Source organism: Chlorocebus sabaeus, chromosome 5, assembly GCF_047675955.1.
Source record: "Chlorocebus sabaeus isolate Y175 chromosome 5, mChlSab1.0.hap1, whole genome shotgun sequence".
Taxonomy (NCBI): domain Eukaryota; kingdom Metazoa; phylum Chordata; class Mammalia; order Primates; family Cercopithecidae; genus Chlorocebus; species Chlorocebus sabaeus.
Genome location: NC_132908.1, coordinates 63744148 through 63761919, shown reverse-complemented (window position 1 = coordinate 63761919; position 17772 = coordinate 63744148). Strand labels below are relative to the sequence as shown.

Sequence of the window (17772 nt, the reverse complement as noted above, 5' to 3'; positions counted from 1 at the left end):
TTTCTTTTTCTTTTTCTTAAAGATTATATAGAGACAGGGGTCTCACTATGTATTAGTAGTACATAAATAGTCAAGGCCAGGTATGGTGGTGTGCCTATAATCCCAGCTACTCAGGAGGCTGAGATGGGAGGATCCCTTAAGTCCAGGGGTTTGAGACTGTAGTATGCTATAATCACACATATGAATAGCCACTGCTCTCCAGCCTGGGTAACATAGAGAGACCCCATCTTTTAAAAAAACAAAAACAAAAACAAAACAAAAAAAAAAACACGGAAAACCATTGAGCAATCAGGATCATAGGATGGCTTTATGACCAGTTTTTTCCCACCCAGTGCCCTGTGGTAAGTGTTTCCTTGCTTGATCGGCCTTGGAGAACTTGATATTATAATATTCATTATAATATTAATTCACACACTGCTGTGATTTTGTTATTTCTAGTTTTCAGTGTTGCAAATATCACTGCAGTGAACATCCGTATTTGTACATCTTTAGTATTTTTTTTTTTGAGAGCCAGTATGATTTTTTTTTTTTAGTATTTTTTTTTTTTTAAGAGATGGGGTCGGCCAGGTGCGGTGGCTCACGCCTGTAATCCCGGCACTTTGGGAGGCGGGTGGATCATGAGTTCAGGAGATCGAGACCATCCTGGCTAACATGGTGAAACCCCATCTCTACTAAAATTACAAAAAAAAAAAAAAATTAGCCGAGCATGGTGGCGGGTGCCTGTAGTCCCAGCTACTCGGGAGGCTGAGGCAGAAGAATGGTGTGAACCAGGAGGCGGAGCTTGCAGTGAGCCAAGATTGTGCCACTGCACTCCAACCTGGGCAACAGAGCGAAACTCCGTCTCAGAAAAAAAAAAAGGGTCTCAATGTGTTGCTCAGGCTGATCTATCTCAAATTCCTGGCCTCGAGCAATACTTCCACGTCAGTCTCCCAAAGTACTGGGATTACAGATGTGGACCAATGTGCCTAGTCTCCTTACTTATACATCTTTATATGTGTCTGATGATTTCCTTGGAATAAATTGATAGAGGTAGAATAATCAAATCAAATGATATATACATTGCTAGGAACATATTTTAAAATGTACAAAGTATGATGACAATAGTTTCAGAAATTTATTCTTTAATTCAATAAACATTTACTGAAGACTTATTAGATGTCAACTGCTGGGCTAGGCACAGGTGATACAACTGTGAACATTATAGACTCATAGCTGCCTCAAGGAGCTTATGGGGTTGGGGAGAGAGGCAAGAGATCAGCCAATGAGGACCAGGGTGAGAAGGGATAGGATGCACAAGGACAGGCAGGGAGGGCTAGTGGCCTGCGAGGATGTCCTGGGTTATGACTCATTCTTCCTGGCTGGTCTCCCGCAGACTATAATCTCTGCCAGCACAGAGCTAGCCTCCAACTTCCTGACAGTCCAAAGATCCAGTCTGCCCTCATTGAGACCAAATGGACTGATAAAATAACAGACTTGCGCTGGGGTCTGGTCAGATCTGTCGGGGGCATTTGTTTCTTTTTGTTTGAGATAAGGTCTCACTCTGTCACCCAGACTAGAGTGCAGTGGTGCAGTCATAGCTCACTGCAGCCTCCAACTCCTGGGCTCAAGTGATCCTCCCACCAAGTAGCTGGGACTACAGGTGTGCCACTATGCCTGGCTAATTTTTTTTTTTTTTTTTTTTTGAGACAAGAGTTTCGCTCTTTCACCCATGCTGGAGTGCAGTGGCATGATCTTGGCTCACTGCAACCTCTGCCTTCTGGTTTCATGTGATTCTCGTGCCTCAGCCTCCCGAGTAGCTGGGATTACAGGTGCCCACCGCCACGCCAGGCAAATTTTTGCATTTTTAATAGAGACAAGGTTTCACCATATTGGCCAGGCTGGTCTTGAACTTCTGACCTCGTGATCTGCCCACCTCAGCCTCCCAAAGTGCTGGGATTACAGATGTGAGCCACCGCACCCGACGACATTTTTTATTTTTTGTAGAGACGGGGTCTTGTAATGTTGCCCAGGCTGGTCTCAAACTCCTGGCCTCAAGTGATCCTCCTGCCTTGGCCTCCCAAAGTACTACAGGTGTGGGATTACAGGTGTGATTACAGGTGTGAGCCACCGCACCAGACTGGGATATTTGTTTCTAACCCCTGCACCACCTCTTATTCTTTGTTACTTCACTCTTCTCTCCAAACATTTGCCCTCTGTCTGTAAATCAGGGTTAGCAGCAATATCTATTGCATTGGGTGGTTGTGAGCTCATGAGGTGATGCAGGTCAGGGACCTGCCTGGCATCATAGTAAGTGCTGAGAAAGCCAGGATAGGATCAAGCATGTATCAGAATCACCTGGATGACTTGTTTCCTGAGCCTCACTCTACAGTTTCTGATTCAGCAAGTATGGATAAGGTCCAAGAATTTGTACTTCTTTTTTTCAGAGACAAGGTCTCGCCATGTCACCCAGCCTGGTTTCGAGCTCCTGGGCTCAAACAATCCTCCTGCCTCAGCCTCCTAAGTGTTGGAATTACCAGAGTGAGTCATCTTACCTGGCCTTCTTTTTTTTTCACACTTATTTTTTTTTTTTTTTTTGAGACGGAGTCTTGCTCTGTCGCCCAGGCTGGAGTGCAGTGGCCGGATCTCAGCTCACTGCAAGCTCCGCCTCCCGGGTTCATGCCATTCTCCTGCCTCAGCCTCCCGAGTAGCTGGGACCACAGGCGCCCGCCACCTCGCCCGGCTAGTTTTTTTGTAGTTTTAGTAGAGACGGGGTTTCACCGTGTTAGCCAGGATGGTCTCGATCTTCTGACCTCGTGATCCGCCTGTCTCGGCCTCCCAAAGTGCTGGGATTACAGGCTTGAGCCACCGCGCCCGGCCTATTTTTTTTTTTTTTAAGATAGGGATATCTCACTCTGTTGCCCAGGTTGGAGTGCAGTGGCAAGATAATAGCTCACTGCAACCCCAAACGCCTGGGCTCAAGTGATCCTTCCACCGTAGTCTCCCAAGTAGCTGGGACTACCAGCATACACCACCATGCCTGGCTAATTTAAAAAATTTTTTTTTTCTGTTTGTAGAGACAGGGTCTTGCTATGTTGCCAGGCTAGTCTCGAACTCCTGGCCTCAAGGAATCCTCCTGCCTTAGCCTCCCAAAGTGCTGGAATTACAGGCACGAGCCACTGTACCCAGCCAAGAATTTGCCTTTCTAACAAGTTTCCAAAGTGATGTTGATGCTGCTGGTCCAGGACCACACTTTGAAAACCAATTGCTTAAATAAATTACACCATGGCTTCCTGGTCTGATATATCTGGTTTCCACCCTCCACAACATGGAGAACTCACCAGTGGGCCCTGAGTTCTTTCATGCAGGGCCATCAAAAGAACTGTGTCTGATCAGCCTCCTCTGCTCCAGCGTAGACACCTTTACATGGTTTTATGGGTTGAATTATTATTATTATTTTCACTTTCATCTCTACAGAAAATAATCTAAAAATTAGCCAGGCGTGGTGGTGGGTGCCTGTAGTCTCAGCTGCTCAGAAGGCTGAAGTGGGAGGATTGCTTGAACCTAGGAGGTCAAGGCTACAGTGAGTCATGATTATACCACTGCACTCCAGCCCAGGTGAAAGAATGAGATCCTGTCCCCCACTCCCCCCAAAAATAGTAACCGGACTCCAAAAGCATAGGCAACAAAAGCAAAAATAAGACAAATGGGTTTATAACAAATTAAAAAGCTTCTGCATGGCAAAGGAAATGACAGAGTAAAGAGACAACCCACAGATTGAGAAAAAATATTTACAAAATATACATTAGATCAGGGATTAATATCCAAAATATACAAACTCAGACCACTCAATAACAATAAAACAAATAACTCTATTAAAAATGGGTTTTTAATTTTGAGGGGCTGAGGCAGGAGGACTGCTTGAATCCAGGAGTTTGAGACAAGTCTGGGCAATATAGTGAGACTCCACCTCTAAAAAATAATGATAATATTAATACAAAGCTTCTGGGTATGGGCTGAATTATGTCCTCCCCAAAAGTTACTGAAGTCCTAACCTGCCAGTACCCGTGAAGGTGATCTTATTTGGAAACAGGGTCTCTGCAAGTGTAATCCAATTAAGATGAAGTCATCAGCGTGAGTCCTGATCCAATGTGACTTGTGTCCTCAAGAGAGGAGACACAGAGACATGAGGGGAGAATGCCATGTGACGATGGAGGCAGAGATTGAAATTCTGTGGCTGCTAGCCAAAGATTGCCAGCAAACCCCCAGAAGCCAAGAAGAAGCAAGGACGGATTCTCCCCTACAGGTTTCAGAAGGAGCATAGTCACGCCCATGCTTTGATTGCAGACTTCCAGCCTCCAGAACCGTGAGACAATAAATTTCTCTTATTTTAAGTCACCCAGCTTGTGGTTCTTTGTTATGACATTCCCAGGAAACTGATACCCTGAGGTATCATTTTACAGACAACACCAACACAAACCTTTTCAAAATCATTTACTTCTTCACGGGCACTATGACTCGCCTTCTACCAAATTTGAGGATGTTTCCTTTGATGAAGTCCATGGGCCTGAGAAACTAAGCAGTGAACTCTCATCTGCTGCCTTTTGACCTTCCTACTTTCCCGGAGTGTATTTTATTATCCCTTATATTTTACCTGTCCACTTGGAGAAGGAAATGTGACAGCACAAACACACGATGAGCTGGGAAAGCCTCACGCCTCTGTTTCCCATCAGTGTGTTCCATGGGAGCTGGGTAAGGGCAAGGGAAGGTATGGGAGGGTGTACTCTCACCCTTGTTCAGGAGACTGCGCCCAGGGGAAAGTGCAATCCATCATCACTGCATCATTACCATCAAACTGTGCCACCTCTCTGGTCCCCATCCTAGGGGATTGGGGGTGGGGATCTGTGCTCATGTTCACCTTATTTCAGGCAGTTATTAACCTCAAGTTGCCTGTAGGGTCTGCGAGATAGAGGGGAAGGAGTCTTCATCTCCCTCACAGATGGTCACCTTATCTTCAGCACCACCACCCCCTCCCAATTGTCCTCATGGGATAACCTCCTTCCTTGGCCTCCCATTCCCACAGGACAGCCATTCTCTTCCTGAAAGGAGGGTCTTTTCAGGAAGTGGAGGACTTTAAATTCCTCCTTGGATCTAGGTTCATAGTCCTCAGAACCCAGCCCGTCCCAACTGTCTCTCAAACCTTCTCAACCACTCCCTATCCTTCTCCTGACCAAACTTACTCTAGCACCTACAGCTCGTTATGCCTTCTTGGCTTCCTAGAGATGGCACCTGCTGTTCTTTATGCTTGAAACATCCTTCCAGCTGGGCATGGTGGCTCATGCCTGTAATTTCAGCACATCGGGAGGCCAAGGTAGGCAGATTGCTTGAGCCCAGGAGTTTGAGACCAGCCTGGGCCATGGTGAAACCCCATCTCTACAAAAAAAGTACAAAAATTAGCCGGGAGGCGGAGCTTGCAGTGAGCCGAGATTGCGCCACTGCACTCCAGCCTGGGCGACAGAGCGAGACTCCGTCTCAAAAAAAAAAAAAAAAAAAAAAAAAAAAAAAAAAAAAAAAAAAAAATTAGCTGGGTGTGGTGGTGCATGCCTGTAGTCCCAGCTACTTGGGAGGCTGAAGTGGGAGGATTGCTGCCCGGGAAGTTGAGGCTGCAGTGAATTGAGATCACACCACTGAACTCCAGCCTGAGCAACAGCGCGAGACCCTGTCTCAAACAAAACAAAACAAAACAAAACAAAACAAAACAAAACAAAATACTCCTCCATCTCCACACCACATGAAACATTCCTGGAGAGGGGGAGTGGGGAGGTTCTTCTGTGCACCCCTGAGCACCCTGCTTCCCTCTATCTGGAGGAAGGCCACATTGTCTGGTAAGTGCTTGTTTACTGTCTCTCTTCCTTCATGAGACTAAACTCTCCAAGAACAGAGCCCTGGACTTGTCTGCATCTGCAGAAGGGAGCCCCTAGCTTTGATTCAAAATAGGCTTGTAGGCCGGGCGTGGTGGCTCACGCCTGTAATCCCAGCACTTTGGGAGGCCGAGACGGGCGGATCACGAGGTCGGGAGACCGAGACCATCCTGGCTAACACTGTGAAACCCCGTCTCTGCTAAAAACACAAAAAATTAGCCGGGCATGGTGGCGGGCGCCTGTAGTCCCAGCTACTCGGGAGGCTGAGGCAGGAGAATGGCCTGAACCCGGGAGGCGGAGCTTGCAGTGAGCAGAGATCGCGCCACTGCACTCCGGACTGGGAGAGACAGCAAGACTCCATCTCAAAAACAAAAAAACAAAAAACCAAAAAAAAACCAAAAACAGGCTGTGGGCTTTTCATGAGAGGAAGAAATGGGTGAAAAATAATGATTATCATAATGAAAGTTTTTATTCATGTAAGATTTGGGGGGAGTCTGGTCTCCTGTATTCAAAATCTCATTTAAGGTCAAAAGACACTTGGGACCCATTTATCCCCACTGCACAGGTGAGCAAACTGAGGATTTGAGAGGTAAAGAGTAGCTCTCACAACCAGTTAAGTGGTCAAAATACAAGTATGCCTGATTCCAAGGCCCCAGTTTCCCCCAATTACTGCACGGACAGAGGGCGAACTGGCAAGCTAGCGGGGCTGCCCTTCCGGCCGACGGGGCTCGAGAGTCCCAGACCCTCGGGTACCGGGACCGCCTACGCCCCGGCGTACCGGTGACGCGTGCGCAGTGCAGTGCGGCGCCCCCTGCAGGCGGCGCGCAGGGGGCGGTAGCGGCTGAGGGGCGCTCAGTGCGCCTGCGCGCTTGTGGAGCTGGTGGCGGCGCTCCGCTGGGGCTCCGCTGTTCTCCGCGCTGCGGGCGCGGCCATGGCGCAGCCGGGGAAGCTGCTCAAGGAGCAGAAGTACGACCGGCAGCTGAGGTGAGCCGAGGCTCACCGAGCCAAGGGTGGGCCGGCGGGCTTCCCAGCGGCCGGGCCGGGCCTAAGGGCGCGGGCGGCGTGGTCGGGCCTCCCTCAGGCCTTCTTCCAGGCTGGGCCGGGCTGTGCGGGGCGCGGGAAGCCGGCGCCCGGGGCTCCCACCCTGGGCCAGAGGTCCTCCGCGAAGGCTGGGACCCCTTCCCCCGCCACGCGGTGTGCGGTTCGGGGGGGGGCGCGGTCCCCAGCGCCAGCCGAGTCGCTAAGGCGGCTGCCAGCCCCGCCTCGCTGCGCCCGGGCTCCTCGTTTTCCGAATGGGGAGGCCCGGAGCGCACCCCATCCCGGCCGCGAGGGCGGCACAGAGGGTTAGGTTTTGTTCTCAGCCGGGGCTGTCCAGTGGAAATAAAATGCTAGTCTCATGTGAGCCGCAAATGTAATTATAAATTTTCTAGTAACCACACTAAAGGTAAAATGAAACAGGTGAAATTGATTTTTAAATACCGTTTAACCCAATATGTCCAAAACATACTGTTTCAACACTATCAATATAAAAAGTTATTGAGATATTTTACTTAAATTTTTATTTCAAATTTTTTTTTTTTTTTTTTTTTGGCAGAAACGAGGTTTTCGCCACCTTGCCCAAGCTGGTCATGGGTATTTTCCTTTTTAAAACTGTCTTAGAGGACCGGCACAGTGACTCATGCCTGTAATCAGCACTTTGGGAGGCCGAGGCAGGCGGATCACCTGAGGTCAGGAGTTCGAGACCAGCCTGGGCAACATGGTGAAACCCTGTTTCTATTTAAAAATTCAAAAATTAGCTGGGCATGGTGGTGCGCGCCTGTAATCCTAGTTACTCTGGAAGCTGAGGCCGGAGAATCGCTTGAATCCAGCAGGTGTAGGTTTCAGTGAGCCGAGATCGTGCCACTGCACTCCAGCCTGGGTGACAGAGCGAGACTCCGTCAAAAAAAAAGCCCCCCCAAAACTGTCTTAGAAATACTGTATTTTACACTTAACAGCACATCTCAGTTAACACTAGCCTCGCTGCTTGTGCTCAGTAGTACATGTGGCTAGCAGCTACCTTAATGGACAGTGCAGGCCTAAGTCATCAGAAGGGTCCTTGGGTACTTCCCCACCCTTGCCTTTTCTCCTTGCACTCCCCATTCCTTGTTTATTGAGCCTCTTCTATGTCTTGAGGCTGTGGAGATAAAGCTGCTTGGCTTTCCTCCTTCCTGGAGCCTCTGAGACAACAGAAGTTATATGTCCCCAAGGACTGGAGCTTCTATTTGCGCCACTAGCCTAGTGCTGTATTAGAGGCTTTGGGCACCCTTGAAAGCAACCATTTCCTGTGCCTTACAGTTGGAGAAACTGAGTCTTGGAGAAGTTAGGTAACTTGCCCAGAATTCCCCATATCTTTGAGCCAGGAGGTAAACTCAGGCTCTTCTGGCTTTTTTGGAGGTACTCAGTTACATCCTGCTTCCAGGCTTTTAGGAAAAGAAACAAGGTAACAGTCCTTATAACCAACTTAGGTTTTCTTGTAAATTCTTGGAGTTCTTGTGTTTCTAATGCAGGTATAACTGTACATGACAGAGCTGAGAAGATAGTTGAGGTTACTAAGCAATTCTAACAAAAGAGGATTTTTGCTGAGGGCGTTCCATTTAAGTCCCAAACTTTACCTTTTATTGTGAGAACTGGTTTTGAAGTGTCAAAGGGAAGCAGTTAGAAGCAAAATCCAGCAGTCAATAAGCTCCTCCTGACTTCACCATAGTTGGGCCAGCAAGATAGTAGAGAGGACTGATTCACTTGGCCTCTTCTTGAAACATGTTACTTAGAGACACACTAGGATTCTTTTTTTTTTTTTTTTTCCTCAGGGGCAAGGTCTCACTCTTTGACCCAGGCTAGAGTACAATGGCTAGAGTGCAGTGGCAAGAACACTGTTCACTGCAGCCTCAATTTCCTGGGCTCCAACGATCCTCCTGCCTCAGCCTCTTCAGTAGCTGGGACTACAGGCATGTGCCACCATGCTTAGCTAACTTTTTTAGAGATGGAGGTTTGCCCAGGCTGGTCTCGAACCCCTGCACTCAAGTGATCCTCCTGCCTCAACCTCCCAAAGTGCTAGGATTACAGACATGAGCCACAGCGCCTGGCCTCAGTATTCTTTTTGTTTTATTTTTGAGGTGGGCCTCAGTATGTTACCCAGGCTGGAGTGCAGTGGCTGTTTGCAGGTCTGATTATTGGCACACCACAGCCTTGATCTCATGGGCTGGAGTGATCCTCCTGCATCAGTCTCCCAAGCAGCTGGGATTACAGGCACATACTGTCTCACCCTGCTTGAGATGCACCAGTACTTTTTTTCTTGAGACGGAGTCTCTGTTGCGCAGGCTGGAGTGCAGTGGCGTGGTCTTGGCTCACTGCAATCTCTGCCTCCTGCGTTCATGTGATTCTCATGCCTCAGCCTCCCCAGTAGCTGGGATTACAGGTGCGCGCCACTGCGCCTGTCTAATTTTTGTATTTTTAGTAGGCCAGCCTGGTCTCAAACTCCTGACCTCAGGTGATCTGCCTGCCTTGGCCTCCCAAAGTGCTGAGATTACAGGTGTGAGCCACCGCGCCCGGCCAAGATGCACCAGTATTCTTAAATTTACTCTCCAATGATCCAAGCATCTGTCAAGCATGTATCTCAGGTGTCTTCTACATGCCATACTTTGATGGAGAAAACAGGCGTTTATAGTCCATCTGGTTCTTCTAGACGATTCCTCCATACATTTGACAGCTGTCTGGGCCCTTACGGAGTGGAAAGATGGATGCTCAGCAAACAAAAACAAATGAAGCCAGGTGCAGTAGCTTGTGCCTGTAGTCCCAGCAACTCTAGAGGCTGAGGCGAGAGGAATGCTTGAACCCAGGAGTTCAAGACCAGTCTGGACAACATAGTAAGACCCTGTATCAAAAACAAACAAACAAAAAATACAGTTGCTTGACATACGCTCTGGAGGACATACTGGCTACATAATAAGGGGTAATCTGCTTTAGATCAGGTAACAGGGAAGGCACATTAATCATTCTATTAGAATGTACACTGGGTAATATACTTTAAAGCACTCCTGTAGAAGTTGATGTGAGGCTTTTCAGATGGTAATTCAGTTTTCTTGGTAAAGCTTTTGCAGAAGTCACAGTAATAAGCCCTATATCGAGATCTTAAATGCATCTAACTTAAATGCATCTAACATAATTTTTTTTTTTTGAGATGGAGTCTTGCTCTGTTGCCCAGGCTGGAGTGCAGTGGCGTGATCTCGGCTCACTGCAAGCTCCACCTCCCGGGTTCACACCATTCTCCTTCCTCAGCCTCCCGAGTAGCTGGGACTACAGGTTCCTGCCACCACATCCGGCTAATTTTTTCTATTTTTTAGTAGAGACAGGGTTTCACCATGTTAAATCAGGATGGTCTCTCGATCTCCTGACCTTGTGATCTGCCCGCCTTGGCCTCCCAAAATGCTGGGATTACAGGTGTGAGCCACTGTGCCTGGCGCATCTAACATAATTTAAGAATAAATGAAATAGGGCTGGGCATGGTGGCTCATACCCATAATCCCAGCACTTTGGGAGGCCAAGTGTGCTGAGCTCACACCACTATACTCCAGCCTGGGTGACAGAGCAAGACTCTATCTCAAAAAAAAAAAAAAAAGAATAAATGAAATAGAAAACGGATGAGGTTTTAAGTCCAAAGACACTTTTTAAATGTTTGTTTGTTTTGAGACACAGTGTCATTCTTGTGCCCAGGCTGATAAGGAGCTGGAAGACCAAGTTTCTGTTTCTGATTTGACCCTCTCCCTCTTTCCCCCTAACCACTCAAGGCATCAACCTGAGTTCTAGATTACTGTATAATCACTATAGTAATATCTGTTCCTGTCTTACCTGTTTTCGGTGGTTATCACATCAGTCTATGCAAGGACAGTTTAAAGATCATCATTCAAATAAAGCTGTATTTTCATGGAAGTTTTAAAAACGTCAAATTTGTGTCTGTTTTGTAGGTTGTGGGGTGATCATGGGCAAGAGGCTTTAGAATCTGCTCATGTTTGCCTAATAAATGCAACGGCCACAGGAACTGAAATTCTTAAAAACTTGGTACTACCAGGTAATGCAGTTTTGTGGTTGTGTTCTAAATATACTTCTTTAAGATTATGACCTAGAACTATATATTCCTGACTGACTTTGTTTTGGCTGTCAGGTATTGGTTCGTTTACAATTATTGATGGAAATCAGGTCAGCGGAGAAGATGCTGGAAACAAGTATGTTCTATTCTTTTCAAATATATACATGTTAAGGAAGGCAAGGCCTGAATCTTAGCTTCACCTCTTCAGTCAGGGTGACTCGACTTTCAGTGGAAATCATCCTTATGTTTGGGATTATGGTGAGGAGGAAGTGAGATAATATATGTAAAGTGCTAGTATAGCATCTGGCAAATAGGGCATTAATAAATGGTACCCATCATTACTGTCTTTATTGTTATTCATATAAAGGAGTAGTCATTATTTCTTTATTCATGGAATATGGGCACTTCCTAAGCTCTTGCATTGATTCATAGGTGTTAGCATATGATTAACAATAATACCTGTTATTTGTGATGTCTTCTAGGCTTAGTCTAGGTGTGTCTCTCTTTACACTGTGTCTACAAAAATGCTGTTTTAAAGATGGCCTGTGTATTCTTTAAAGATTATATTTAGACTTTCAGAGCATGCCCAAATTTGGATTTAAAGCTTACCTTTTCAGGGACTTGAAGTCTGGTATCTCTCATTGTATTTGTCAGTAACAACAACAGTGAGTAAATATAAGGAAAACCAGCAATTAGTTCATATTTAGTTTTGATGCCTTTTCTTTGGATGGTAGTGCCAGTTTCCGCTAGGCACAGCATAGCTTTTTTATTGATATATACCAAGAAGTCTTGTTATCTTTGCTTACTTGGTTGGTTAGAGTAGAATATGATAAAAATAAGGTTTCTCCTTATGGAGCCAGTGAGCTTATACCGAAAAGTGGCATCCTGACTCTGATCAGCAGCCTCATATCTGGGCCTTGAGACACATCAAGGGTATGTATGGGAGGAAGTCTGAACAAGTCTGTTACAGTTACGTGCTAAAACAAATGGTTCAATACACCGAGAGTGGTCTATGGAACACTGGTTCTAGGGAAAGTTAAGAGCTGTTCAATGGGCCAATGGGTTCCACGGTCAAATTAGTTTGGGAAATGGATCAAATGAAGTTAAAATTTCTTTACCATAAGATTTTAGTATCACATGTATTGTATGTATTATGAATTTCCAAGAGGGAAATATAGTATATGGTGTTTCCCAAACTTTTTTTTTTTTGGAGACGGAGCCTTGCTCTGTCACTCAGGCTGGAGTGCAGTGGCGCGATCTTGGCTCACTGCAAGCTCCGCCTCCTGGGTTCACACCATTCTCCTACCTCAGCCTTCTGAGTAGCTGGGACTACAGGCGCCCGCCACCATGCCCGGCTAATGTTTTCTATTTTTAATAGAGACGGGGTTTCACCGTGTTAGCCAGGATGGTCTTGATCTCCTGACTTCATGATCTGCCCGCCTCGGCCTCCCAAAGTGCTGGGATTACAGGCATGAGCCACTGCAACTGCCAGTGTTTCCCAAACATTTTTTAGCCAAGGAACCCTTTTCTCTCAGAGGATCTTGTGAAATTCACATTCTGTGGTACACACTTTGGGAAAGAAACATTGATTTATTAGCCTATCTTTCTTTGTAAGTTTCATCTGATTTTCTTCCTCCAGGAAGGCTATTATAATCTGTAATCACAATATAGTTTGTTTTATACTATGAATGAAATATACATGCTATTACAATAACAATTTTTCCTTTATAGTCAGTAAACTACTTTTTTTTCCTTTGTTTTGTTCACTTTAGTTTCTTCCTTCAAAGAAGCAGTATCGGCAAGGTAAACAATTTGTTAGAGAATATAGTTGCATGTGAGCATCTAACGATGCCACTAGGTTTTGATTTCTTGAAAAGCTTTGACTTTAAAAATGTGTATTATTTCTCTGAAAAAAAAGTTAACTAATTTTTCTCATCTTGTAAATCTTCATATGTTTGGTAGTTTAAAAACTTAGAAGTACTGTCTGTGTTTATACGTTGTATCCTGTATTAAAGCTAAATCTTGAGTAATGTTAATATTCAGAGGATGGATTCTGGTTAACAAATTTTTTTTTTTTTCCCGAGACGGAGTCTTGTTTTGTCAGTCACCCAGGCTGGAGTGCAGTGGCACAATCTCGGCTCACTGCAAGCTCTGCCTCCCGGATTCACGCCATTCTCCTGCCTTAGTCTCCTGAGTAGCTGGGACTACAGGCGCCCACCAACACGCCTGGCTAATTTTTTGTATTTTTAGTAGAGATGGGGTTTCACTGTGTTAGCCAGGATTGTCTCGATCTCCTGACCTCGTGATCCGCCTGCTTCAGCCTCCCAAAATGCTGGGATTACAAGCGTGAGCCTCCGCGCCCAGCCTAAAAAAATCTTACCAAACCATATTAGTCAACTTAGTGAAATGACCGTTAGCTTAGTGATTAACCACTCTTGTACAGGATTATAGATGTGGGGGGTTAGAGTGAGTCTGAACTTGATCCAGGATATCCCTGCCTGCTACCCAGAGTTTTTTGGTCATTTGCCTAATCAAAAAAGTAGAGTACAGATAATGTCATTTGAGAACTCTGGATGATGATGGTTTTGCTTCGTTTTAAGTAATATTCTGTTGAGTCTTAAACACTAGGGGAAGTAGAATTGGCTGGGAGCAGTGGCTCACGCCTGTAATCTCAGCACTTTGGGAGGTCAAGGCAGGAGGATTGCTTGAGGCCAGGAGTTCAAGACCAGCCTGGGCAACAACATGTCAAGACCCTGTCTCTACAAAATATCAAAAAAAAAAAAAAAAAAAAAATTAGCTGATCATGGTAGCACATGCCTGTAGTCCCACCTACTTGGGAGGCTGAGGCAGGAGGGTTGCTTAAGCCTAGGAGTTCGAGGCTGCAGTGAGCTATGATCAGGCCACTATGCTTCACACTGGGCAACAGAACAAAAGCCTGTCTCTAAAAAGAAAAAAGAAGGGAAACAGAGTTGTCATACTTATGCCTGAAATTTGGATAGTTTTACAGTATGTTTGCCTGTTCCATAAATTGGGGGATTATATTGTGACCAAGTTTTTTCTAATTCAAGTTAAATGCTTTGTTTTTAAAAAGAACCGAGCTGAAGCTGCCATGGAATTCTTACAAGAATTAAATAGCGATGTCTCTGGAAGTTTTGTGGAAGAGGTATATATGTACACACATTGTTATGTCTGTGCTGAAATACAATTTTTTAAATAAAAGCCCTAGAAATTTAGAATTTTGAATCTTTTTTTTTTTTTGAGACGGAGTCTCACTCTGTCGGCCAGGCTGGAGTGCAGTGGCCTGATCTCAGCTCACTGCAAGCTCCGCCTCCCGGGTTTACCCCATTCTCTTACCTCAGCCTCCCGAGTAGCTGAGACTACAGGCGCCCGCCAACTCGCCCGGCTAGTTTTTTTGCATTTTTTAGTAGAGACAGGGTTTCACTGTGTTAACCAGGGTGGTCTCGATCTCCTGACCTTGTGATCTACCCGTCTCGGCCTCCCAAAGTGCTGGGATTACAGGCTTGAGCCACCGCGCCCGGCTGAATCTTTTTTTTTTTTTTTGAGACGGAATCTCGCTCTGTTGCCCAGGCTGGAGTGCAGTGGCGCGATCTCGACTCACTGCAAGCTCCGCCTCCTGGGTTCATGCCATTCTTCTGCCTCAGCCTCCCTAGTAGCTGGGACTATAGGCGCCAGCCACCACACCTGGCTAATTTTTTGTATTTTTAGTAGATACGAGTTTCACCGGGTTAGCCAGGATGGTCTCCATCTCCTGACCTCATGATCCGCCCTTCTCGGCCTCCCAAAGTGCTGGGATTACAGGCATGAGCCACCGCGCTCGGCCAGAATTTTGAATCTTTGTGTCTTTTATGATTAGTTGAATTGGGTTTGTTGCCTCATTTGTTGTAAAATAGCTTAACTGTCTCTGCCATGTTTAATATGATTGTAAATTTTTTTTTTTTCTTTGCTGTCCTATTTAGAGTCCAGAAAACCTTCTAGACAATGATCCTTCATTTTTCTGTAGGTTTACTGTTGTGGTTGCAACTCAGCTTCCTGAAAGGTAAATTTTTTTGTTAATATGTTTTTATTTTAATATTATTAGATTTGCATTGTTTTATTTTCTTTGCACAGTCTATGATGATACGGTTTTTAAAATTCTTAAGTTCTACAGAAACTTTAAATGTGAAACTTTTTTTTTTTTTTTTTTTGAGATGGAGTCTCACTCTGTCGTCCAGGCTGGAGTACAGTGGCATGATCTTGGCTCACTGCAAGCTCCGCCTCCCGAGTTCACACCATTCTCCTGCCTCAGCCTCCTGAGTAGCTGGGACTACAGGCGCCTGCCACCACTCCTGTCTACTTTTTTGTATTTTTATTAGAGACAGGGTTTCATTGTGTTACCCAGGATGTTCTCGATCTCCTGACCTCATGATCTGCCCGCCTCGGCCTCCTAAAGTGCTGGGATTATAGGTGTGAGCCACTGTGCCCAGCCATAAATTTGAAACTCTTGACCAGGCATGGTGGCTCACACCTGTAATCCCAACACTTTGGGAGGCTGAGGAGGGTGGATTGCTTGAGCTCAGGAATTTGAGACTAGCCTGGGCAACATGGCAAAACCCCATCTCAACAAAAAATACAAAAATTAGCTGGGAGTGGTGGTGTATGTCTGTGGTCCCAGCTACTCTGGAGGCTGAGATGGGAGGATTGCTGGAGCCCGGGGAGTCGAGGCTGCAGTAAGCCATGATCATGCCACTCTACTCAGCCTAGGTGACAAAGTGAGACCTGGTCTCAAAAAAAAAAAATTTAATTGGGAGGCCAAGGCGGGCAGATCATGAGGTCAAGAGATCGAGACCATCCTGGCCAACATGGTGAAACCCCATCTCTACTAAAAATACAAAAATTAGCTGGGCGTGGTGGCGCACGCCTGTAGTCCCAGCTACTTGGGAAGCTGAGGCAGGATAATCACTTGAATCAGGGAGGCGGAGCTTGCAGTGAGCCAAGATCATGCCACTGCACTCCAGTCCTGGTGACAGAGTGAGACTCTGTCTCAAAAATAAATAAATAAATAAATAAATAAATAAAATAAAATAAAAAAAAATTCTTAGAAATATTACAACATTGAAAAGATGGGAAGATAAAAATACTGAAACTTTTTTTTTTTTTATTATTCTTTAGACAGAGTCTTGCTCTGTTGCTCAGGCTGGAGTGCAGTGGCACAATCTTAGCTCAATCTTAGCACAGTTCTTGTGCTTCAGTCTCCCAAATAGCTGGGATTATAGGCAAGTGCTACCATGCCCAGCTAATTTTTGTATTTTTAGTAGAGATGAGGTTTCACCATGTTGGCCAGGCTGATCTCAAACTCCTGGCCTCAAGTGATCTGCCCGCCTCAGCCTCCCAAAGTCCTGGGATTACAGGCGTGGAGCCACCAAGCCCAGTCTTAGATGTGAAACTTTTGGAATATATTTAGAGCAGTTAAACTGAACGTTTTTTTTTTGTTTTTTGTTTTTTGTTTTGTTGTTGTTGTTTTAGTGATTAAAAACTAGTTAGAATTGATTATTGAAGGCTGGGTGCAGTGACTCATGCCTGTAATTCCAGCAGTTTGGGAGGCTGAGACAGGTTCGGATCACTTGAGCGCAGGAGTTTAAGACCAGCCTGGGCAACATGGCAAAACCTTGTGTCTACAAAAAATACAAAATTTAGCCAGATGGTGTGCATGCCTGTGGTCCCAGCTACTCAGAAGGCTGGGATGGGATAATCACTTGAGCTCGGGAGGTCAAGGCTGCAGTGAGCCATGATCATGCCACTGCACTCCAGACACTGTGTGTCTCCACACAGTGAGACCCTATCTTAAAAAAAAAAAAAAAAGAGAGAGAATTGGTTATTGGAATTGTTGGGGGTGTATTTGTGGGTTTTATATTTTTTCTCTGTCATGGAAATGTTTAGAATAATCTTCCTTAATGTTTCTCCTTAATATGACAGACTAAGGTTTGACATCCCTCTTGTCCAAAAGATGTACTTTCATTGAGACTGCAACCTATGGAAATGCTTGCTTTTCAGTGTATTCTTGACCTGCTTATGTAAACGCAGTTATGTACCTTTGCATTTATTTAGTAAGAAAGTTGCTTTATTTTAAGACATTTTCATGTTTTGCATGTTTCCATGTTTGGCATATTTCCATTTGCTTATGTTCATATTTTGCTTTTTTTTTTTTTTTTTTTTTTTTTTTTAACAGCACTTTACTACGCTTAGCAGATGTCCTCTGGAATTCCCAGATTCCTCTTTTGATCTGTAGGACATATGGACTAGTTGGTTATATGAGGATCATTATAAAAGAACATCCAGGTAAAATTGTTGAGCATATGGGCTTACTATTGGTTGCTTTAGCTATAATTTTAGAAACTTGACAATTTAGGAAGTCAGTTTTAAATTACGAAGTAAATTTGTAGCAGCACATCTCTAGTTGCAGATTCAAAGTGGCAATCAGATTCAATAGGCTGCAATCTACTCTTTATGTAGCATTATAGAAGGATACAAAGCAGGACATATAACAGGTACAGCTTCTTCATCTTATTAGGAGATCCAGCAACCATGCAAGTACCCAGCTTCTTTTGCCCCCAACCCACATCAGGCATGTATGGCTGTGGAGAGCTAAGGAATGTGGATCACTCTGACCCATGAAGTTACACCACCTTTCCCTTCTCCCGTCTTTTTATTTTTTTTTTTAAGACAGAGTTTCGCTCTTGTTGCCCAGACTGGAGT

At 45.2% G+C, this 17772-nt stretch overlaps 1 protein-coding gene and 1 long non-coding RNA gene across 4 annotated transcripts in view; both read left to right on the top strand.

Annotated features, from left to right (window-relative positions):
* LOC140711752 (uncharacterized) overlaps positions 1-4541 on the top strand; it is a 35654-nt gene extending 31113 nt beyond the window's left edge. Inside the window, exons 2-3 of the long non-coding RNA XR_012093045.1 lie at positions 2424-2517; positions 4070-4541. This is a non-coding gene — a long non-coding RNA (uncharacterized lncRNA). The remainder of the gene's footprint in view (positions 1-2423; positions 2518-4069) is intronic.
* A 2201-nt stretch (positions 4542-6742) lies between these two features.
* The window catches only part of NAE1 (NEDD8 activating enzyme E1 subunit 1), a 28716-nt gene continuing 17686 nt past the window's right edge, over positions 6743-17772 (top strand). Inside the window, exons 1-7 of one of the 3 annotated variants that reach the window (XM_007993590.3) lie at positions 6743-6881; positions 10898-11001; positions 11095-11155; positions 12792-12822; positions 14111-14182; positions 14997-15076; positions 17246-17355. In XM_007993590.3, coding sequence (XP_007991781.1) covers positions 6829-6881; positions 10898-11001; positions 11095-11155; positions 12792-12822; positions 14111-14182; positions 14997-15076; positions 17246-17355 — 511 coding nt within the window. In that variant the 5' untranslated portion in view covers positions 6743-6828. The remainder of the gene's footprint in view (positions 6882-10897; positions 11002-11094; positions 11156-12791; positions 12823-14110; positions 14183-14996; positions 15077-17245; positions 17356-17772) is intronic. The other 2 variants (XM_007993591.3, XM_073015442.1) reach the window with 2 other exon arrangements.